Source organism: Leptopilina boulardi, unplaced genomic scaffold (genome assembly GCF_019393585.1).
Source record: "Leptopilina boulardi isolate dan_hultmark-lab unplaced genomic scaffold, ZJU_Lbou_2.1 LbouV2_131, whole genome shotgun sequence".
NCBI lineage: Eukaryota > Metazoa > Arthropoda > Insecta > Hymenoptera > Figitidae > Leptopilina > Leptopilina boulardi.
In genome coordinates, this window is record NW_026137676.1 from 589,535 (window position 1) to 614,577 (window position 25,043).

The 25,043-nt window shown below is 30.6% G+C and overlaps 1 protein-coding gene across 5 annotated transcripts in view; it reads right to left on the minus strand.

The window, feature by feature from the left end:
• Positions 1 to 600: 600 nt before the first annotated feature.
• Positions 601 to 25,043, minus strand: part of LOC127291318 (protein PFC0760c) — a 288,501-nt gene continuing 264,058 nt past the window's right edge. For all 5 annotated transcript variants that reach the window (XM_051320387.1, XM_051320386.1, XM_051320388.1 and 2 more), the window contains one exon: positions 601 to 1,905. In XM_051320387.1, coding sequence (XP_051176344.1) covers positions 663 to 1,905 — 1,243 coding nt within the window. In that variant the 3' untranslated portion in view covers positions 601 to 662. The remainder of the gene's footprint in view (positions 1,906 to 25,043) is intronic.

Genomic DNA, 25,043 nt, shown 5'->3' on the forward strand with positions numbered 1-25,043 from the left:
TTCTGCAGCTGCAAAAACAATTCGTGACGTTTAATAGCAATTCATTTATCATTCTTTGCACTCACACTATAAGGGTAACAATAGTGATTTCGATGGATTTTATTTACGGAAGTAAGTACATTGCATGGCTAGGAAGCTATGTGCATTTTTCTATTACGCGTTTGTAGTGTATAGTGTAATGTGAGTAGTGTGTCATCAGTGATACCTCTGGTGCAGTGATCTTCATTCATATAAAGATGATCTCATCTTCCATCTATGGCCATTGTCGAAAGACTTTATTTTAAGTTGATTCAAGCTTACCGTGTCGGAGACTCTTTCTATATCTTTAAAAAAACATTTAATCATAAGATCTTTGCTAAAATATAAAAAGGATAAAAAGAATTTTTAATATATTTTTTCCGAAAAACATGATAAATAAAAAATAATTTTTTAATATATAAATGTTACTGTTGGTTGAAAATTAAAAAATATTTTTTGAGCAGGAATACAAAAATTCAGTATATCTAACAAGTTGATATACAGATTGCTAAGTTCTTCTATATTTTTACAGTGGAAAGATAGGAGTATTTTACGGATTTAATAATGAAATTAAACAAATAATTTAGCAATTCATTTAAAAATTTTTTATTATTATTATTTTAATTATAATTTTTTTTATCATCCTAATGATTTATATTGACATCATCATTATCATCATCATTATTATTATCATCTTTCTCATCATCAGCATCATTATTATCATCATTCTCATCATCAGCATCATTATTATTATCATCATCATCATCATAATCGTTTTCACTATAATTATCCTCATCCAAATCATCATCATTATCGTAATCCATATTTTCATTTCTATCACTATTATTAGAATTTACTTCCTCTTGCATAACATCACTATAATCATTATCAATATTAATAGAAGTATGATTTCGTAAAGTTTCATCGTGTTTATTATCACTATATGAATTATTATTATTATTTGTTCCAAAAAAAGTGTTACTTTTATTACCAAATTCATCTCCATGTTTATTATTTTTAATGTAAAATTTCTCTTCTATGTTTTTATTTCCTTCCAAAGGTGTCATTGGCCTCCTAGTTACATTGAAATCACTTTTGATATAATTTATGCTTCCTGGATTTATATTTAAACATATTTTATTGTTTACAAGAATTCGATTATTCGAATCTGCTTTATCCAACAATAATTTACAATTTGTTCTATATGAGTCGTTATTTTGCGCGATATTTATCGTGTATTTTTTTCTATCTTTTGATGTTTCATTTTTATAAGTATCATCTTCGTAAATTATGTTTGGCCTAACAGTAACATCACTAACACCTATATCAACATTACTATTGGAAACAATCTCAGCGGATGGTTGTAAATTAATTTCAGAAATTAGATTAGAAGTAGTTTGAGGACTGATTGTTGTTAAGAAAGGAATTGTAAATGTTGGCGAAGAAAAAGTTGAAGTATTAATTTTTTTTTTTTTTTTTGAAGTTTCACTTTCACTAGAGAAAATTTGAAACAAAGCACTAAAACCTAATAAGTCATCATCTTCATCCTCATCACCATCAACATCAGTATCTTCATCATTTGATGGTATAGTTAGGGAAATAGGCTTAACTCCCTGAGCATTTATAATTTCTGCGTTACTATTTTCATTAATATCTTTTCGATCGTCATCATCATCATCATCATCATCATCATCATCATCATCATCATCATCATCATCATCATCATCATCAGCATCAACATCGTCATTGTCATCAATATCGTCGTCGTCATTTTCATAGTTTCCTAAGCCAAAAATATCATCATCATCGTTACTATCGTTAACAACCTCAGTGACTACCATTGGAAGAGGTTCAGCTGGTCGAAGTTTTAAACCATCAGGGCCAAATCTGCAAATAATCGTAAAATTCGAATATAATTCTTAATTGTTAAAAAAACATTTGTTATTTTTGAATACACAAAAATTATTCCTCCTTTAAAATTATTATGTTTTGTAATTTAGAAAAATGTTGTTTAAATTTATTATCTCATTATTTGAATTTAATTTATTTCTCTTATTTTTGAGTTTGGAGGTACAATTAGCCGGCTGATTGATTTTTACTAAAATGAAATAAATCCTCCGTTTATATTGTAAAATTCGAGTTTCCTCCAAAATTTTGTTGCCTGTAATGAATTAAAAGATTTATAGTTTAGGTAGCCAAAAAAAACAAAAGCAAGTTACAATTTATTCTTTATTTTTATAAAAACCCTTTATATATTTCCAACTAACAATGAAAAATTCCATTTATAACAACCAAAAAAGAAAATTAATAATAAAACTAGCAACTTTGTTGACCATTGGAATTTCATCCCAAATAATGAATTTATCAATTTTAACAGTTCAGCGCCTTTTGACATTCCATATTGCATGTTCAATCTTCATTAATTGGTGTAAGAAATTTAATCATTTAATTTGAGGTTTGTCCACCGCTTAAAAGATTAGCTACTATACCCGTCCATGCAACTGCTAAAACTACTAATTCTTCACTTTCAAAAGTAGTAGTAATTGTGTTTTTTAAGTAATTTTCAACAGCCACCAGGTGCAAAAAGGAAAAAGAACCTATTTTTGCAATTATCATTATATATTGCTGCCATGAGTACATAAAAAATTTTGCTCTGCTCATTATACAAACTTGTAACAAGTAAGTAGTTTAGGGTGCTTATGGCCCACCGTTATGGGCGTGGCCTAGTGGCGACAGACAGTCCGTGTAGCGGGGGTGTAGAGGGGGAGCGGGGCCCTTGTCTAGTGGGACTTCTTGGTTGCTGCGGGGTGGAGGTGGAAGGGGGGAGTGGTAATGACGTATATACTGGTGAAAGTAGAATGTGTAGTGTAGGTGGGGGTAGGAAAAAAAATTACAGCTAACTTAACACCAATGATGTATACTTATAAGGTAAGATATGTTTACATAATAATCGAAATAATTTGTTACAAGTGTACTTTTTCCTGGTATAATTATTTAGTTAAATGTATTAATAATAAATTTTTGAAACGAAGAAGAAACGCTCGGTTAAAAAAATTTTAAACTAAGTGAGTAAATATAGTTACATATATATGTTAAGAGAGAGAGAGAGAAAGAAAGTGAGACAAATTGACCAAACGACGTCTTGTAAAATTAAATCTAATATAAAAAAGGATTAATGTAAAGTATAATACTGCCAGCCACCAAGTCGAACCAAAATGAAAGACACAATCACGATGTGAAATGTCAGAAACTTGCCAATATACACACACAAACATACACATAAAATATACGTTTAAGAGTTTTATTTAATAGTACGTGCTGTGTAGGTTTGTCCACAATTTTCAAGGTGATTTTCTGTGTTTCGGCCGTGATAATAGAATGCACCTTGAAAACTGAGTAATTTACCATGCCATTTTGAAAAAAAAAATTTTTCATCTTTTTTATTTTTTTTCCATTTTTTATAAAACTGGTTAGCAATATAATCATTTTTCACTAAGTCTTTAGTAAAAAGTTCAGGAAAAACCAGCAAGGAACCACCATCTCGGCTAAAACAGCTACTTCTTTTTTAATGAATTGATCATCCACTCCTCGAAATCCTTGGATATCAATAATATAATCCATCATTTTTCTCGTATTAATAAAAATTCAGAGTTAGAAAATATAGAGAGTGGACCTTTAACGTCCTCACCTTGTGAATGCTATCTAAAAACTGAATGCAATCTTATCCATACATGTATAAGTGAAGGTAGAATTTCTAACACAATCTTCTCTTATTTAATTTTTATTTTAAAATTACATAGTATTTTATGGTTTGAGAGTGAGTAATAAAAAGATTCCAAGAAAAATGTAAAAAGGTTATCTCAAACTTGAAAGATATGCTGCCTATCTAACCTCCAAAATCAATAATGAACTGCCTTGTCGAGTCTATTTCAAGAACATTATCGTATTCTCCATAAACAATACTGTTTACACTCTCTGTTAAAGCATTATTAAAGCGCACTTCAATTCTAAGGCTGCCGCTCCTTATCAAATTCCAGTGAGAATAACAGTTTGCCGACAGATCTGGTGTTAGGTCAAAAGCAAACAGACAAAATCCATTAGGATAGATAGCTCTGTCTATATCATTTCCATCGTTGAGAAAATATATTCCGGTTCCAGGAAATAAAGTTTGATAACAATCAATATAAAGACCTTCTTTATTGAAATCAGGTTGTAGAGGTTTAGAAGAAATCTGCGTACACATCTATTTGATTGAAAAGTGAGTATAGTAAATTATTTACAACACTGATCTTTGCTATAGTCTCTCTATTCTCAGAAGTAATTGTTGGTGTTATTAATTTAACACGAATGCTTAACATAGTATGAGCAAGATCTATGTTTTCCTCACCATGGCCAGGGATGACAAATTCTATGGGTCAATCGTCTGCAAGTGACGAAATAGGTTTGTAGTGAATCCATTGTGAACTTTCTATTGAGGTTTGAATAGGTGGCAGAGAAAACAGGTCAAGCTCCGTTTTCAAACACTCATAAGAGTGAGAATGAAGAAAAGACATGATTATTTATTTCCAAAAATATCTAAGAAATTTTTATTTTTTCTGTTTGATTTTTTGTTTTTCCATTCTTTTTCTTTCTTCTTACTTGTTTATTATTATTAGATTTCCTTTTCGTTCTTTTTTTCTTTATATTTCTTTTCTTTTTTCCAAGTCTCTTGAGAGGTTTCTTTTTTCTTCTGGTTGTAGTTTTCCTATTCTTACGTTTGACACTTAGTGTTGAAAGTACACCATGCAACTGAGCTCTTAAATTTCTTTTCGCAATATTATAACCTGAACCATTCATTAAACTCTGAATTTTTTCAGTTACTTTTCTCTTCAAGTTCTCTCGACTTTCATTAAAACGCATTTTTATCACTTCTTTGAAAGGAACATTATTTTCAATATCATCTAAGGTATTAATACCTGCACGCAAAGCCTATCTACATACTGTCCTTGCACCCCTAGCAAATATTGGTAAAACACGTCGAAAAAGACCACCGAGAAAACTCTCAATTCCATAACCCCTTTGATATGGTGAACCAACATAAAATTTGATATACAATTTGAAATATCTAAAGTCTCGCGAAGTTCGTTACAATAGCTTGCAATAAAGGTTACAAAACTCTTGCAGATCATAGGTGTTCGAATGTATGTGATGCATGGTTCGCACAGCAACCGCGTTCAATATCCCATGATAATGATAATGAACGCATTTCAAAAGATCGTAAATGCGAATCGTGCATACGATACTTTTATGGAGATGCGTGTTACAATCGGCATCTACAATGTAACTCGTACAAATACACCTGAAAATGAAAGTTATTCAGTTCCTTTACCAGACATCAAATTTTATTCGCCTGATACAATGTCAGAAAGTAAACGAAAAGAATTCATTGAATGGTTCAATGAAAAAAAATCCAACCCTGCATATGTTTTTAATTTTCAGGATGAATTAATTTCATACTGTAAAAACGATGTGGATATTTTACGATGTGGATGTGTTGCATTTCGTAAAGTTTTCATTGAGAATGGAAATGTATGTCCTTTTAGTGAGGTTAAAACTATAGCCTCTGCTTGTAATAGATACTACAGAAAAATGTGTTTACAAGAAAAGACAATAGGGATTATTCCAAGAGGAGGTTATAGATTGAGAGATAATCACTCTCGAAAATCTTTAGAATGGCTTTTGTTCATGGAACGTGAGCGAGGGGTTTCTATTACTCACGCAAGTAGAGGTAGAGAATACAGACTAACTTAAGGACCGATAGTTGATGGTTGTTGTAAGCATAACGGTATTCTTTATGTTTTTCAATGTCATGGATGTTTTTTGGCATGGGTGTCCAGAATGTTTTTCTACTAATCGTGATGTCGAAATAGGTCAATCTGAAACCTCTATGAATGACCGGTATAATCGGACTCTCGCAATTCGAGATAAAATTAAACGTAATGGGCCTGAGGTCATTGAGATTAGATCCGAGTCCACGGTTTGCAAAATTAAAGGAATTTTATTAAATTTTAAAAATTCTCTTTTAATTAATTTTCATTCGATTCGTGATCTCGTAACCAATGACGGAAACCCCATCGAAATAACATCTAGAGTAATTCGAACTACTAAAGAACGACCAATTGGTCGTTACAAAAGATGAAAAGAAAACCTGTCGAGTAGTAAATATGAAACGCCGCACAGTGGGCACCAATATATCTTTAGGATGACTTTTGAACGTTCCAAAGTGTCCTAGGACATTGTGTCAATGTTCCAAAGACATAAATAAGACGACTTAAAGACGCTCAAAGTATATTCTATGTCTTCCCTAGAACAGTCTTAAGAATATCCTAAAATTGTCCCAAAAATGTCTTTATTACGATTATAGAAAGTCCCCAGAATTTCCTAAAAATATCCTAAAAATGTTCGAACCATATCCTGAAAATGTCTCAAATATGTCCTGAGAAAGTATCAAAAATATGCTGAAAATGGCTAAGTAATGTACTAAAATGTTCCAAAATCTTTGATAACCAAGATGAATATTACGTTGAAATTATGTATACTTCATAGGCGCGTAATGTAAAGGGTATTAAGTCCTAAACGCCAAACGACCCACAACACCGAAGTGCTCTTGAAGATCCAAATACACAAAAAAAGTATATCGCGATTACTGGTCATATATATATTAATCCTTATGGGCTAATTCGCCGAAAAAGGATTATGTTCTGAGAATGTACTAAACATGCCCAAAAAATGTTCAACAGACTTCTTTGTAATATCCTCAATATGTCTAGAAAAAGTTCTGAAAAGAATCAAATTTTTTCCATAATGTTCAAAAATATCTTTAAGGTTTCTTAAGGATATTTTTGTAACTGCTCAAGGCCAGATATAGAACTTGTTTTGGATGTCTTTATTTCATTCTTTCTGACATCTACAGGATGCCTTTTTAGGGACATTTTTGGGATGTCCTAAGGATATCTTTAGAACGACTTTTTAACAATGTCCCAAGAACGTTCCGAAAAGGATGTCCTTGGGACATCCAGTGGATGACAGTGCCCATTGGGCGTAAAATTATGATTCTCTACCCTACGGTTATAAAAGACAAAGATTACTTTAGACCCATAAACATAAATATTTATTATTATGAATTATATTATTTTATTAATTTTTTATTTATTATTTATTTATTATTTATTTTATTATTTATTTATTATTTATTTTATTATTTATTATATATTTATTAATTATTATTTATTTATTTACTGCAAAAAACCAAACTGTGATTTACTATTACTCATATATGCCACTATCTCAATTTAAGAATGTATAAAATTTATATAACTAACTATAATTAACTATAATTTTCTTTAACGAAATTAACCTTAAAATTCTTTTTCTTTTTACAAAATGGTACCTTTATCGCTGGGTGAACGAACAAAATGGATCCCAAGCAGCACGGTATATCCCCTGAATATCCCTTGAATACCACCGTGGAATATTCCCAGGATCTTCCAGGAAAATCAAAATGTCCGCATCATGGGAATATACCCTGAATGTCACTATGGAATATTCCCATGATGCGGACATTTCGATTTTCCTAGAAGATCATAAGAATATTCCACTGTGGTATTCAACGGATATTCAGGGAATATACCGTGCTGCTTGGGATTAAGAGAGGAAAAGACTGAAACAACAATTCAAAATATGCAATATGAAGTTTGTGACGAGGACGTTATGGAGGATTTTAACGTCCAAATATACCAAAAGGAACAAAAAAACAAAGTAAAGTTCTTCGTACGCCTCGTACAAACCATCGTTCTCATCCATATTCCAAAAATTGAAAAAATTTGTATTATGTCTTAATTTTTTATGTAAAAATATGTAAATAAATAAATAAACATAAATAATGTATATGGAGTTTACGATTATTCTACAACCTTTCCCATACATTAAATTAATTCAAAAAAAATTTTCAATTTTTAACTGTTTTTTATCTTTAAATAATAATGTTATAAAAAAATTTTAATTATTTAATAATATTAAAGAAAAGTAGGTATTAATTTTTTGTTTTTTATTATGAATATATTCGCTATTTTCTATTTTTATATCTACAATATATGTCTAGTATTACTAAAATTATGGACTCAAAAAAACTTGATATAGTTTCTCTTTCTTATGCGTAGCATTCTTCTCTCTTGCTTTTCCTCAAAACACCTTTCCCTCTCTTTCTAACCTATAGCAAAAGCATGGCCCTCTTCCACTCGTCTCTCTTTTCACTTTCGTATATTACCATCACACAAGTTTCTCTCTCTTACACATGGGAAAATTATGGACCCCCGCCCATATTATCTTTCTCTCTTTTTCTCATACACACCTCTCTCTCTAACACATGGGAAAATTATGGACCCTCCGCCCATATTCTGTCTCCCTCACACACATAGACTCTCTCTCTACAATACCCATAACACCTTACCCCCACCTACACTACACATTCTACTTTCACCAGTATATACGTCATCACCACTCCCCTCTTCCACCTACACCCCCGCTGCAACTAACAAGTCCCACTAGACAAGGGCCCCGCTCCCCTTCTACACCCCCGCTCCACGGACTGTCTGGCGCCACTAGGCCACGCTCATAACGGCGGGCCATACGCACCCTATACTATTCAAATATTTCAGCTTCTTCTTTAAGCAATGTTAATGCTAATATATTAGTTTCCTTACCGATAGAATTACAATTTTTCAGAATTTTTTGATTAATATTTCGCAAACGAAATTGATTTAAACTTTAAAGCAAATCCTTGAAATTGAAGTACTTCATTAATTAATATTAACGCTTTTTAAATGCTGCTTCTACAGGTACATTTTATTTTAAAAAATCATGTGTTTTTTGTACTCATTCCATAAAAAAATTGCATACACAGGCAATCCAAACACATATGAGGCAAAATTCCTGAAATGTCCGAACAAAAAATTAAAAGTTCTCGAATTTAATCCATACTTTTCTAAAATGTTGTTATTGTTGGTGAAAGTCTAAAAATCAATTATTATTGAATTTAATAAAATAGTTTTTGACTTACAACGTTTTTAATTTTTGACTTTTGAAAAAAAAAATTTTTTTCAATGTACAATATTTATAAGTAGAATGCATAAAAGTTAACATATATATAATGATTTTTAAAGCTTTTTTGACGGGCTACACGCTGTTAATAAATTTTTTTTTTTTTAAATAACATTTGACCTTGAAATTCAAGGTCAAAATGTTAATTTACGTTTATCTCAAAATCGGATTTTTTTAAAATTATTTTTAACTATCTCAATAGAAAGCTTGACTAATTTCCTACAAAACAGTAATTTTCAGAGTGGGATCTTTTAAAGTTTTTGAGATATTAATTAATTAATTAATGTTTATAACAAATGAAATATTTTACAAGCGAATAAAGTTACCGTAATTCTGAAGTTAGTAATTGAGAGTTAACGTAATTCCGCATCCAACGAGCCCTATATGAAGTATTTTGGATAAGTAGATTGTTAATAAACAATTAGTTAACATTGCAATTGTTTATTAACAATCTACTTATCCAAAATACTTCATATAGGGCTCGTTGGATGCGGAATTAGCTTAACTTTCAATTGGTTAGCTTAGATTTACGATAACTTTATTTGTTTGTAAGATATTTCATTTTTTATTGTTATTTAACTAAAATTGAACAAAAATACTTCATATAGGGCTTTTGGATGCTTGTTGTTAGTAAAAAATAAAATATTTCACAAACAAATAAAGTTATGGTAATGCTGAACTTACAAATTGAAAGTTAAGGTAATTCCGCATCCAACGAGCCCTATATGAAGTATTTTGGATAAGAATATTGTTAATAAACAATTGCAATGTTAACTAATTGTTTATTAACAATCTACTTATCCAAAATACTTCATACAGGGCTCGTTGGATGCGGAATTACGTTAAGTTTCAATTGCTAACTTCAGAATTACGGTAACTTTATTCGTTTGTAAAATATTTCATTTGTTATAAACATTAATTAATTAATTAATTAATATCTCAAAAACTTTAAAAGATCCCACTCTAAAAATTACATGATTTGTAGGAAATTAGTCATGCTTTCCATTGAGATAGTTAAAAATAATTTTAAAAAATCCGATTTTGAGATAAACGTAAATTAACATTTTGACCTTGAATTTCAAGGTCAAATGTTATTTAAAAAAAAAATTTTTATTAACAGCGTGTAGCCCGTCAAAAAAGCTTTAAAAATCATTATATATATGTTAACTTTTATGCATTCTACTTATAAATATTGTACATTAAAAAAAATTTTTTTTTTCAAAAGTCAAAAATTAAAAACGTTGTAATTCAAAAACTATTTTATTAAATTCAATAATAATTGATTTTTAGACTTTCACCAACAATAACAACATTTTAGAAAAGTATGGATTAAATTCGAGAACTTTTTAATTTTTTGTTCGGACATTTCAGGAATTTTGCCTCATATACTATATGAAAAAAGACGACAAATTTCTTTATGAAATTTCATGCTTACTACTTCAGTCAAACAATTATTCCATGCACTATCACCTACCATCAAATTTCTTGCAAGCGCAGCTTCTGTAAATGTATTGTATTTAATACCTTCATTTGTTTTTACATTTTCAAACGATTTAGCGCAACGTACATAAAATTGGGAAAGAAAACTACCACCGCGCGTAAAGTGTCGCTACTGAAGCAAAACAAATATGGCCGATGCGACAGTGCTCTTTCAATTTTAGTGGAATATGGAGAAGTAGTTTGTTTATTTGTAAAAAGTTTATCTAACAGTATTTTGTGTTGGCAATATGTTGTGTTTAAGATTCAGTAGTTTACTTTTATATACAAACGGTACTCCAAATTCAAGAAATATGACTGAAGGGCAAAATATTGCAAACTCGGGAATGATAATTTTATGCGGAGTGAGTAAAAAAACGGAAGAAAAAATTGAAATATATTCCTTGTGCTTACAAACAAGTGGATTGTGCTCAGATCCGCATACAATTAGAGGTGGTTTTTTAATTAAAAAAATTGAAAACGAAGTTTCTATTGAAACTATGCATTGTTCGTGTAAGGCGAGAGAGAGAGCCAATCGTATAAGCACATAGTAGCCGTGTTATTGTTTTTCAGCAGGTAAGTTTAATTTTATATTCCTTTATGATATTATTGTAATTTGAGTTATTAAAAACTTTTTTTTTAATTTGTACTAAATAAATGTGTGAATAAGTATAACATAACCTATACATTGTCTGTGAAATATCTTGTTTACATTATAGGATCAACATTCATACGTTGGTATTAATATCTTCGACTGACAAAAAGTGTTTATAAAATAAACACAAACTTCCTGTTTTGGAACAATTTGAGATTTTACCAACAAAAGCTTTTTGTTGCGTCACACCAAACAGACTACCACTACTGAATGAAGAGACACAACAATTAATCAGGAAAAGATTAATTGAATGCGACAGTGAAACCGCAATTGCAAAACATCGGAATCGCATAGAAAATGTTAGCAGGAAAGCACTTGGAGTATTATTTGAAAAAAATAATATATTGCAATCAAAAAATTTCACATCATCCATTAATAATTCAAAAAATCAAGCTATTGTGTCCGAAACTTTACTGAATCAGATTATCGAAAATACCAAGAAATCGGAAATAATTCTAGGTGTGAATGAAATGACCGTTACTATGAAAGATTGCTGCAAAAAGCTGTATAAGAAAGAAATAATATGTTAAAACATTTTGAAAACATCTGTTACAACGAAAGAAATTAATTTTCAGTGGAAAAAGGAAAGGAAGTATAGAATCACCGGCAGCAGGTGTTATAGTTTGTACACGTACAACAAAGACAATTGACCAGACAAAAGTCTAAAATACTTTTGGCCACAAGAATTTTCAAACAAGTACACCAAACATGGCAACAAATTTGAAAGCATCGCAAGAGACGTGTATAAGAATGAAACACTATCGCATATTGAAGAATGTGGATTAATAATATCAGAAAGTGAACCCTGGGCAGCATACTCTCCAGATGGAATTGTTTGCAAAAATTCTACTTTCAAGCTTTTTGAAATAAAATGTCCTTATGAGCTTATGAATACAAGTGACGAATCACTCATTAAGAAGTGTAAATTTTTATGCGTTACAAACCAAGAATTTCGACTTAAGGAGAAGCACCAATATTATGGTCAAATTCAGTTTGGAATGACTGTATTAAATTTAAAAAGTTGTGATTTTGTAATTTATTCTAACGTTTCAAACTCAATCAGAATTTTCAACGTTAAATTTAATATTAATTTTGCACGAGATTTTTTTCAGACTCTGAAAAAAAGATATTTCGAGAAGATGTTGCACGAGATTTGTTTAAATTCTCGAATAAACAAGTAAAAAATGTATTCCATCTAGAGATATCCAAAGGAAGTATTAATTTTATTAGTGTTAAGTGTTGACATTTCAAAATGTCTAAAGGAACTATTAGTAACTCTAAATACATATTTTTTTATAATTTGATATATTACGTACTAAGTTATATTGTGGTAATGAAATATGTGTACCAATGTGTTCCAAAGATATCGAAAAGAGGTATTAGTAAATCTTAGTGCAAAAACTTGTATTTTTTATAAAATTTTATGTCATGTAGAAAGGTAGATTATGGAAATAAATTTGTCGCGAATATTACTAAACCAATTTACTGTAACTTTTATTTTCATATTAAACAATAAATTACAATACATGTGGCAGTATAAAAATCAAAATTTATCATCCGCTAAAATAGGAGTACCTAAATTTGCCAATCCACAACAAATTATAAAAATTTCATCAATATAATCTATAAGATACCGAGGGATTTTATTCCTCATAATTTGAAAAATTTTAATTCGCTGATTCATTCTTTCAATGTGTACTCTAGCACATGCAATTTTGCGATTATCTAATGCTTCTTGTTTTGACAATTGCTTCTTGTTCCTAAGAAAAGGAGGCCTAATTAATTTTACTCTTTTCCTTAAACATTCTTCATCTATCATGAAACCCTTGTCAACCATAATTGCATCTCGTGTACTTTCTAAATTTTGAATAATATTTCCATGGTTAAAAATGGCTTTATCTGATGCTCGACCTCCAAATGCCTCGCTAACAGAAACAAGGATTCCAGCTGGCGTTACTTCTGTCAAAAATTTTACGGTGAGACCACCTTTGTAATGAGAATAAAATATAACTCTACATTTTAAACAGTTCGGCTGTTGAATATTGATTTCGGTACAATCTAAAACAGAAGTTATATCACGGAAACTGTCGAAACATTTTGGCATATTACGTAAAATTTCATCCTTTGAAACTCTTTTAATAGTTGATTGTAAAATAGTTGATAGTTTTTTAACTGTATCGTAGAATACGTTTCTGACAGTAACCTCTGTGACCTGATTGAATAGAATTGTTAGCGCATTGAATGGAATATCTAATTTTAATTTTGCTGTGGTTAAAATAATAGAATCACGCGTACTTAGGGAGCGTCGTCGCTTCGCAGGATATATTTCATCCATTATTTTTGCCAATTGATTTACAATATCGAAACTTTTTATCCCACACATAGTTATCAATTCTTTATCCGTTTTGATAAATAAAGAGAAGGACATTATAAAATCCCCACTAGTTACTTGAACACCGATGTCTCGATTTTGGGTTAAAATTTCATTTTCAGCTACAATATTTAGACTTTCATTATTTACACACAATTCGTTATCGTTAAAAATCTTAAAAGCTGCTTCATATTCTGCTTCACAATCTGCATCATAATGCTCCAAATTATTTTCCTCTTCAACAGAAATTTCATATTCATTAGGCACATTGTCATCACCTCCATCCAAATTTGTTGTTGACGCACTAGTACCGCTGCTTTTGGATTTAGTCGGCCTATTTTTTTTATCAGTGTCATTTTTCTTGACAAACGTCTCTGATCCTAAAACAATTAAAATTAGTATGAATTATTATTACTAGTCTCATTAATATTAGGGTTTCATATTAATAAATACGTATAATTGATATTTTTACTTACAAGTCTATTCTTTCTATCAACGTCATTATTGGATTTTTTCACGGATACATTATTTTCCAATGGTACAGCATTTTTCCTTAATACTCTATTTACTGCGGGTTGGTCTACAAATAAAATTTTATTTCTCACATTAACTTTTCATAATTTGCTCAATATTTGACTTTACAAAATATAACCTCAAAAATTTTATTTTACTGAGGAAATTTTTTCTTACATTGAGAAAATTCTGACAAAAAATAGTTGTAAATTAAAAAAACAACAAAAAATAGCCACTAGTTGAAATTTGGCAATTATTATTTAATAATAAACTTACCAGGAAAGCAGTAATCGTCAGCAGTGAAATGTAATGAACATACAAACATACATTTCTTGCTGTATACCTCTATATATTTATAATAAAACAAATAAATCGTTATTTTTTAACTAGTTTGTACTTTGTGTGTACAAATCACGTCAATGCGAGCACTGAGACGTCGGCCATATTGGATAGTATCCAGAATATCCGATAGGGGCGTTTTATAAATTTAGATCCTCAATAGCGTAGCCTCTGGTGGACATACATAACGTGTGTTTAAATAATGTTCAGTTTCATCATATTGCATTTTCTGATTATCATCCTTATCATCATCATTCACAATCATGACAAACTTTCTTCTTAGGATCCATTCAAAGTGAGTTCATATTTTGTTTTCCGCAAGGTCCATAAACTTGATATTGCTTGAAGTTTCTTTTGTTGTAAACGAATGTATTTTAAGCGTTCATCTTCTATTTTCGACCAGACATCAACTACATATTGTTGAGTAAATTTACCTAATTTTAAGCATGAATTAAAAGTCTTTCTGTATAAAAGGCGATACATATACAATTGTAAAGGAGTAATACTGGATACACTGTTAACCTTAAGCATACTGAATGTTAACAGTCTATCCTGGATCACCATAATGAAACATTAAATGATATTTCATGGGATCAACATTTTCACTGAAACTAGAAATTGGAACACTTTAAATCTTTTGAGTGTATACATATATTACGTCCCATAGGAGATTCACCATCTTCAAAAACAAATATAACTGCTACTTCTCTTCAAGATGGAACATTTTTGCTTTGATACAATGATCGGTCTTGTTTAATTCCCATTTGAATATTTTTTATAAGCTCGTTTTTAGATTTTGATAGTGCTTCTTCTTCTAATTTTACCTCTCCCATCATTTCAAATGCTTTAGCATAAGGATTGATTTTTCTTAATAATTTTTTTTTCATTAATCATAATAAACGTTTTTTAATACATTTATTCTTTAATAGTTCAAGCACAGCTTCAATGGTATCAAGATGAAAAGCTTATGTATTGTGATACACTTGTCCACTTACACGAAAAACATAAGGACCATATCTCCTAGAAATGTCTAATATAGCTCCCATGCTGGCGAATGCATTATTATAAGAACGTATATTTTCTTTATAATTCTTACCTTTTAAGCTTAAGACAAATAACAATTATTATTATTATTATTTTATTATTATATGTAATAATTTGCCAGTTCATTCATTCATTCTGTCCGCAACCCTGCAGAGTTTTCGTTGACAGAGAGTAAACTATGCAAAGGCGATTATATTATATTATACATATTACAGATTTTTAACACTGGTGTATTTTTATCTGAGCGAGCCGTATAAAAAGGTCTTGACTTACGAGAATGATACTAAGGGAGGCAAAACGGTATCTCAGATAGCAAATACGGACTAGAGATGAAACCTCTAATAATTTTAAAAAGAAGCAGTATTGCATCAAAATCTCTCCTATTCTCTAGAGAGAGTTCATTGAATCTGCTACATAGTTGAGCGTAGTCAGAACCCTGGATTAATGAAACACCGTATTTTTTATAGTAAATGAATTTTAGAAATATTTTTGACATTTATTAATAGCATCAGATAAATAAGTAATATTATTTCTCCAAACAGAGGAACAGTAATTAAATTTGGATCTATCCAGAGAGTAAAATAATGTTTTGATAGCAGTTATGTTTTTAAATTTATTACATGATCGGAATATGAATCCCAGGATTCTGTTAGCTTCACTAACTATAGTGTCAATGTGTGTATTTAATCTATGTGAAGGTGTGAAATGAACTACCAGATCTTTTATCAAATAAACTTTTTCTAAATTTATTCCGTCAACCTCATAAATATATTCTATAGCCCTCTTCCTTCTCCTGAAAGTCATGACCTTACATTTACTTACATTAATATCCAAGGAATTATTATTACACCAAGTGTTAAAATTATTATTATCGCTTTGGAGGTTTTCGCAATCCTCAATGCAATTTATTACTTTAAATAATTTGGTATCATCGGCATACAGCAGAAAGTCATTACAAACAATAGAGTCCAATTCATTCATATATATCACAAAAAGTAGAGGTCCAAGATTTGAAATTACATCAACCTACTGCTTATATAACAAGTAATTTTCTATTTTATTAATAAATGTAAACAAATTAGTTGCAGTTGAACGTCTAGGCACAAAGCCATGCTGATTAATTTCCTTTCTATACCTATTAGGATATGAATCAGAGGAAAAAGCTCTAGTAACAAACCCCACCTCAATTTTCAATATATCATAAAGCAAGTGATAAAACTTTTCAACAACTACATCAACATCATCAGAAAATTGAATTTGTGACCAATCAATATTAATTAGCATAGCATGCAACGTATCATAATTACAACGTTTAAAGTTATAAAATAAGTCATTTGGATTACTATTTAATTTGTCATTCAAAGAATTTTTATGTAAACAGCTTTCGAATTCAACAATTAGCGGCGGATGATACTTGTCCACTGGTAATAAAGGCAGTTCATTATCAGTCACCTCACAAAGAAAAGATGATAAAACTAAATCTAAATATCTATCGTTAATGTTACAAATATCATTGAACTGACTCAAATTGTTCAAAATCATGAAATTATGCAAAATATACGACTTACGGTCAGACAAAATATCGAAAAAATTTTCTAATTGTGAAAGAGATGAATCGGGGGGAATATAGACAGCCATTATGAAAAATATTGAATTTTCAATTTTTAATTTAATTGTAACAGTATTAATTTTTGGAGCATTATATCTAATATTTGTAATATCAAATGCTAAAGAATCCAGTCTAGTTTTAACTGCTATTAAAACGCCTCCGCCTTGTTTGTTAACCATGTCATCTCTATATGGCTCATTTCATTTAAATTGTCATATTCGTGTCCCTTGCCAAAAAAAATTATTTGATATAACCTTACTTGAAATTAATTTGTTCATATAGTAAAAAGCAATAATATTCAATAATTTTTCTACTTACAAGGACATAAAAGTCATTTTCATAATATTGGCAGAACAAAAAGCAGGCAAAATGTCATAAGTGTAATGTGTCCCCGGAGACATTTTCAATGTTCAAATGAATGAAATGTCGAAAATATAGTATTTAAACCAGATTAAAAAAATGTTTCGTGAAGTATTAGTTCTATATTTAAGGAAAATCAAGTGTTGGTAATTAAACTTTATTTCATACAATTTCCAAAAAATGAAAATGACGTGTCCCTCACTTTTGTATTTTTACGTTTTGCCGGCAGAATTTCCTACTTTTACCTGCTATTTAAATTACCTTATGAGCAAAAAAATTTCTTTACCATCGCATAAGCAGCAGAACACAACAACGAAGTGTGTGAAAAAAACGAAAACGATATAAGTATAAATCTGCTCGTTTGTCATGGAGGTAGAAAAAGCCGAAACACTTTTGTAATTGAATTTCTGTCAACAGTGTAACGCCTTGAAAATGGTTAGATAATATTTTGAATTTTATATCGGTATGGAATTTAATGTATTTTTGGATTCTCTTTCGAATGAGACCAACCCTGTTGATATAAGTATAACCGTTTTCATTTTATAAGCGAAAAACGAGCAAAAAGTCAACAGTGTAATGGTCATAAGTGTAACGTAAATTTGTATATATGCGGCTTCAGTAAACGTAATAAATCACAGAGGCCTACAAAATAAAACTTTTTTCTTTTATCTTGATATCAGAATGGTTTCTAATGTACTTTTGGGCGCTGAACACGATCCCGGATCTTAAAATTGCCTAGCATGTGAGAATTTTGAAAAAGTGGGGGTAAAAACCCCCAAGAAACATGTTTTTATGGGTGTTTAATATGATTTTTCTCTTTAACCTGACTTGGTAAAAACTTCAAAAAAGTTTTAAATTATAGCATAAATCGTGTATTACATGACCCGTATACGCAACCCTCCCCCCTAATTATTTCCATAAAATGGGATTATAACCCACCCCCAAAAATTTTTTATTTTAATTCTTTCGGCGAAATGAATAGATGTTTATTTGTTTTATGTTCATAATGTTTAAGGACATAAATTTTGCATTTTGCCTATATAATTTTTAACCCCTTCGCAGTTCAGTTAAAAATCACTTATAAGTCTAATAAGGTTTCAAACAGAGCTTTCAAAAAAAATTTGATTTCATCGTACGTATTTAAGATTTTTGGGTTCACCTGTCATCAAATTCGAATTCAGCGACCCCGAAAACCCCCGAGAAACAAAGAACGGTGCTGAAAAATGACCAAAATTTGTCCATGCGGGAATTATGAAAAACGAGTAGTTTCCCATAGTTTAAACCCTGCTGAATCCGAAAATGATAATTAGAATCTTGCAAACCTGAGGGAAAGGGATGAAAAACTACCCCTAAATAAGCAATTCCAATAATTCACGACAATTAAAATGCAGTCAAGTAACATCTAAAAAATAAACCAAAATCGCTTAAAACTTGTTACTCGGGGGTTTTCGGGGTCGCTGATTACGAATATGATGTTAGTTTTTGAAAATTCAAATTGGCGGATTCAGTATGGCAGACGACTTTTTTAAAAAATCATGAGAATCGCCTGAAACTTGATACTCGGGGGTTTTCGGGGTCGCTGATTACGAATATGATGTTACTTTTTCAAAAATTGGAAATGGCGGTTCCGATACGGTTGGACAGTTTTCTATGAACCGTCGTATTCGCTTGAAACCACTAATATTTACTATTTGAATTGTTCTAGACATCACTTACTGTTTATTTATACGTATACCCAAGAATCACGTAATATAACCTCAATATCAAGGTAATATTACACGTGAGATTCGTAATATAACGCTGTAATATTACAGTGATCTTAAAATGTCCGCCTCAAGGTAATATTACCGGTAATGTTACTGTAATATTACGCGCTAATATTAAGGTAATATTACAGTAATATTGCAGTAATATTATACCGTAATATTAAGGTAAGAGAATATTACAGTAATATTATGGGAATATTTCTTTACGAAAAAAATCTACCCATCCAGGGAATCGAACCCCGAACTCAAAGCACACGAGTCCAGAGTTTTACCAACCAGCCAAGTTGACTTATAATATATTTACGTTTTTTATGCTTTATGAATAACTCAAATCAGTCTGTAATATTACTGTAATATTACTGTAATATTACCGTTAATATTACAGTAATATTCCCGGTAATATTACCTTGAGGCGGACATTTTAAAATCACTGTAAGATTACTGTAATATTACAGCGTTATATTACGAATCTTACGTGTAATATTACCTTGATATTGAGGTTATATTACGTGCTTCTTGGGTATACGTATAAATAAACAGTAAGTGATGTCTAGAACAATTCAAATAGTAAATATTAGTGGTTTCAAGCGAATACGACGGTTCATAGAAAACTGTCCAACCGTATCGGAACCGCCATTTCCAATTTTTGAAAAAGTAACATTATATTCGTAATCAGCGACCCCGAAAACCCCCGAGTAACAAGTTTCAGGCAATTCTCATGATTTTTTAAAAAAGTCGTCTGCCATACTGGATCCGCCAATTTGAATTTTCAAAAACTAACATCATATTCGTAATCAGCGACCCCGAAAACCCCCGAGTAACAAGTATTAAGCAAATTATGTGGATTTTTAAAATTTTCGTCCGCCATAATGTATCCGCCATTTTGAATTTTCAAAAACTAACATCATATTCGTAATCAGCGACCCCGAAAACCCCCGAGTAACAAGTTTTAAGCAAATTGTGTGGAATTTTAAAATTTTTATCCGCCATATTGGATCCGCCATTTTGAATTTTCAAAAACTAACATCATTTTCGTAATCAGCGACTTCGAAAACCCCCGAGTAACAAGTTTCAGGCGATTCTCAAGATTTTTTAAAAAAGTCGTCCGCCATACTGGATCCGCCATTTTGAATTTTCAAAAACTAACATCATATTCGTAATCAGCGACCCCGAAAACCCCCGAGTAACAAATTTTAAGCGATTTTGGTTTATTTTTTAGATGTTATGTTACATCCCGTAACAAAAATCTTTTCTTAAAAGTATAAAGAACACGTATATACATAAACTAATCTAAATTATCAAGTATTAGTAGAAGGAGGGTGTATATAAGAAAATTCATTGTTGTCACCCATTCCTTCTGTTAATATTTGCAAGCAATCATGTTTGCTACGAGTTGTTTTGGAAGCATTTTGGTTTAATATAAAGGATTCTTTGTTCAATTCTTTTCTCACGATGAGTCTTATGCAGTTGCATAGGCTAATATCTACCGATGTGTTTACATCATATCAAGTCGCATGTACATTTAATAATACTCTTGGTAGTAAGAGACCTAAATGTTTAGTCTTCTTACAGCTATACTATGCCAGTTGATATGATTTTCACACCATTACCAATAGAAAATTGTAGCATCCGCAACTGAAGTCAATATATGACTCATATATTGCATCGCGAGGCGCAAGCACATAAGCTTATGCTACGTGACCACAGGGTAGCTTTCGCCTCGCGTTGCAATACAATACCCCTATAGAAAAGACTGTAGATGCATATGCCGACCTATATCTATTAGATCCAAGAAATTGTCTTCGTGATTCTAAAATTATAATTCAATCAGGACGTGATCTCTGCTCATTTTCTCCCACTGAAGGATGATTTTGCTAGTATAAAAACCCTGCAATTAGCATGGGGCGTCGTCAGTTCTCCGGTTCTAAGATCGCACTTCACGTCAAGTAATACGTCAGTATTTTGCTCTTTTTCGATAATTGTAAAATCTTTCAAGTCCAACAGTACAAGTAAACTCGTGTTCAATAGAATAAGTTCTCTTATAAACTGAATTGTGAGACATTATTAAAATTCGTATGTAACCGTCGTATTAGTGTAACTTTTGGAATATATCTAAAATACCAAGTGAAATATCAGAAGTTACGAACTAAAGACAGTGTGTGTAAAACAACGATTCTGTGTGAAGTTGAAATAACACCGCTGCGTTAAATTCTCAAGTGTCAACCACTTGAATCATCTTGTTTTTCGGCCCTCATAAGAGGTAGTTGTAAGTACCAATTATCTATTTGTTAACTTCTATTTTTTCATATTAAATTTTAACACCTGTATTCACATCAAAACTGTACTTTTTCATATCATTTGCTTTTCAAATAATTTATTGAAATAAATCAAAAGATTACTATAATTTCGTTTTATTTCATTTCATTCAAAATCTAATCATAAAACTCATAAATCTTATAAATAATGGATAAAGTTTGACCAATTGTTAAATAAATTAATAAAGACGACCCCCATAGGATCGATAGATAACAACGATCTCACATAAAAATAAATAGTCAGAACTTACCAATCTGACTGTAATCAGCCTACCTTGCCTCCCTTATAAATTAAAATTATATTCAAAATATACATATTTATTAACCTCGCCTTTCGCTCGGGATGTAACAGTTACTTGACTGCATTTTAATTGTCGTGAATTATTGGAATTGCTTATTTAGGGGTAGTTTTTCATCCCTTTCCCTCAGGTTTGCAAGATTCTAATTATCATTTTCGGATTCAGCAGGGTTTAAACTATGGGAAACTACTCGTTTTTCATAATTCCCGCATGGGCAAATTTTGGTCATTTTTCAGCACCGTTCTTTCATGGTCGCTATTTTGGATCGGCCATTTTGAATATTTTAAATCTGACTTCAATTTCGGATTCAGCGACCCCAAAACCTTCAGTATATTTATCACCAATCAAATCAAATTATATTTAGTATTATTATTTTATCAAAAATTGACAGAAAAAATTTTTTTATAAGGATATGACGATTTCTGCCAAAAAAAACCGTTTGCCATAAGAAATATATGACTTTAATTTTGTGACCACTATTTATTTTGTTAATTTAACATATTAAACTGTATAAAAAAATTAGTTTCAACCTTAAAATTAAAATTTTCCAACTCAACTTTTCTGGAAGCTGAATATGACAATTTAAATGAAATGAGCCATATACAGTAAATAGATGGGCATCGAAGATTTCAAAATTTTGTACACTCGAAATAAGCCAAGTTTCAGTTTCACATTCAGTTACATCAAGTTTAGACTTTATTATATTTAATTTAGTATTTATACCTCTTACATTCTGATAATATATAATAATCTCGTTTAATAGGTCCAGATCTGCTACATGAGTACAGTTGAATGCACAATTCCTTATATCATTATGTAAGGTAGACTCTAGGTAGCTGAGTGTATAATGTGCCTTCTTTTTCTTCCAGTGAGAACGAAGTGTTTCCCACATGGTTTCTCTTTGTCGAAGGTGATTCGAATCAGACGTGGAGGGGCGGGGTGCTGTTGATATTTACCAAAACGTGAGATAATTATATTGTTGCAATCATGCAATTCATTAACAGATTTAAGAAATTGGTTAACTTTATGAAGGTCTGAACTCATTGCTGATGTTTGATTCTCACCATTTGTTTCTGATTCAGGACATCCAAACATGATCAAATTACGGCTTCTATTCATTCTATCCAAAATTTCACTTAAACACTTAGATGAAATAGAATTTTCTGAGATAGGAGCAGAATTGATATTCATTAAACCCACATTAATGTCTTGAAATTCTTGAAATTTACATTCCAGATTATCTATTCTCTCAACAGCATCATCCAATTTTGTCGAGAAAGCCGAAACGGAATTAACCACATCCAAGATTTTTTCTTTAATAGAATCGATTTTGTCCCCAATAAACTTTTCCGAATCTCTCTTAGCTTTTATATAGTATTCATTTAATATTTCAGAATTTGTTCAATTGTTATATTGTTGGAAGTGGTAGGGGAAAGAGATCTGGAAGTCGGTTTGTGTGAGCAACACTTCCTTTTTCCAGTACTTTTATTAATAGCATGACCAACGCAACCTGGATAATAAAAAATACCACACGGACTGTTGTCCGTGTAGTATTTTTTATCAAAGCATCACCTTTAATTTCAGCATTACAATAAGTGCATTTACCTAGGTCTGCCAAGATTATAACTAGGGCCCACAACACAAATTCACAATCCTGACACTTTGATAAATGTATTTAGAACTGTTAGTAACTCACTGCAAAATGGAATTGTAATATTTCTATTTTTCACTTAAAATAAGCAAGATAGCACAGATTAAACAACACCAGATGAGAAACTAAAATTTCATAGATATTTCAGTAACAAAAAATCCAAATATGGGGGATCTCGGGTGAAGTGATCAAAGTAAAAAAAAATTTTGTCTCAATTTCGCTCAAACTGGAGTAATTTGTACTTCTATTGGGTGGTAATTTATCGTAAAAAAATTTTTCAATTTGGACCAATATTTACTCGGGGGGAGGGGGTTGAAGTTTATGGGTAGCGTTTTCTTTAATAATTTTTTTTTCTTGAGTATCAAAAAAAAAATTTTTATCAACATCAGTTTCGATAGCTTTTTTAATGCTCTTTCGATTGAGAACATGCATTTTTGAAAAAAAAAATTTTTGAACCAAAAAAAATTAATTTCAAAATTTTTTTTGACTTTTTCGGGGTAAAAGGTACGATTTTTTTTTTTTTTTTTTTTTAAAGGAAAGCTGAGATTTTTTCCTGTAGGGACATGTAGTTGAAAAAATGGGACAAGAAAGATTAAACCTTGAAAATTAACATTTTTTATTCACTTTAGCGCTGCGCTGCGATCTACCACGTGACACAATAGTAGTATGGTATTTGGAGAGAAACATTAATGCTCTCTGCATTTTACAGGGTTGAAACTGTTATTGAGTAAATACCTGTATTTCATCAACGTTTAAATTTGGATAATAATAAATGAATAATAATTATATAAAGTGGAATCTTGGAAATTATAAAATCGGTTCAAAAATAAATGTAGCATACTAATAAGAGTTTACTTTATTATAGTAATCAGTCTTATCAAATAAATACACATTTATATCAATTCATCATTCATTTGGTTATTAATTTATCCATTTATTCGAATATTTGACTGCAATGAGTCTTTATTTGACTAAGAAATAATATAAAATGAATATTTTTTTCATTAAAGTACCATACTACTATTGTGTCACGTGGTAGATCGCAGCGCAGCGCTAAAGTGAATAAAAAATGTTAATTTTCAAGGTTTAATCTTTCTTGTCCCATTTTTTCAACTACATGTCCCTACAGGAAAAAATCTCAGCTTTCCTTTAAAAAAAAAAAAAAAAAAAAATCGTACCTTTTACCCCGAAAAAGTCAAAAAAAATTTTGAAATTAATTTTTTTTGGTTCAAAAATTTTTTTTTTCAAAAATGCATGTTCTCAATCGAAAGAGCATTAAAAAAGCTATCGAAACTGATGTTGATAAAAATTTTTTTTTTGATACTCAAGAAAAAAAAATTATTAAAGAAAACGCTACCCATAAACTTCAACCCCCTCCCCCCGAGTAAATATTGGTCCAAATTGAAAAATTTTTTTACGATAAATTACCACCCAATAGAAGTACAAATTACTCCAGTTTGAGCGAAATTGAGACAAAATTTTTTTTTAC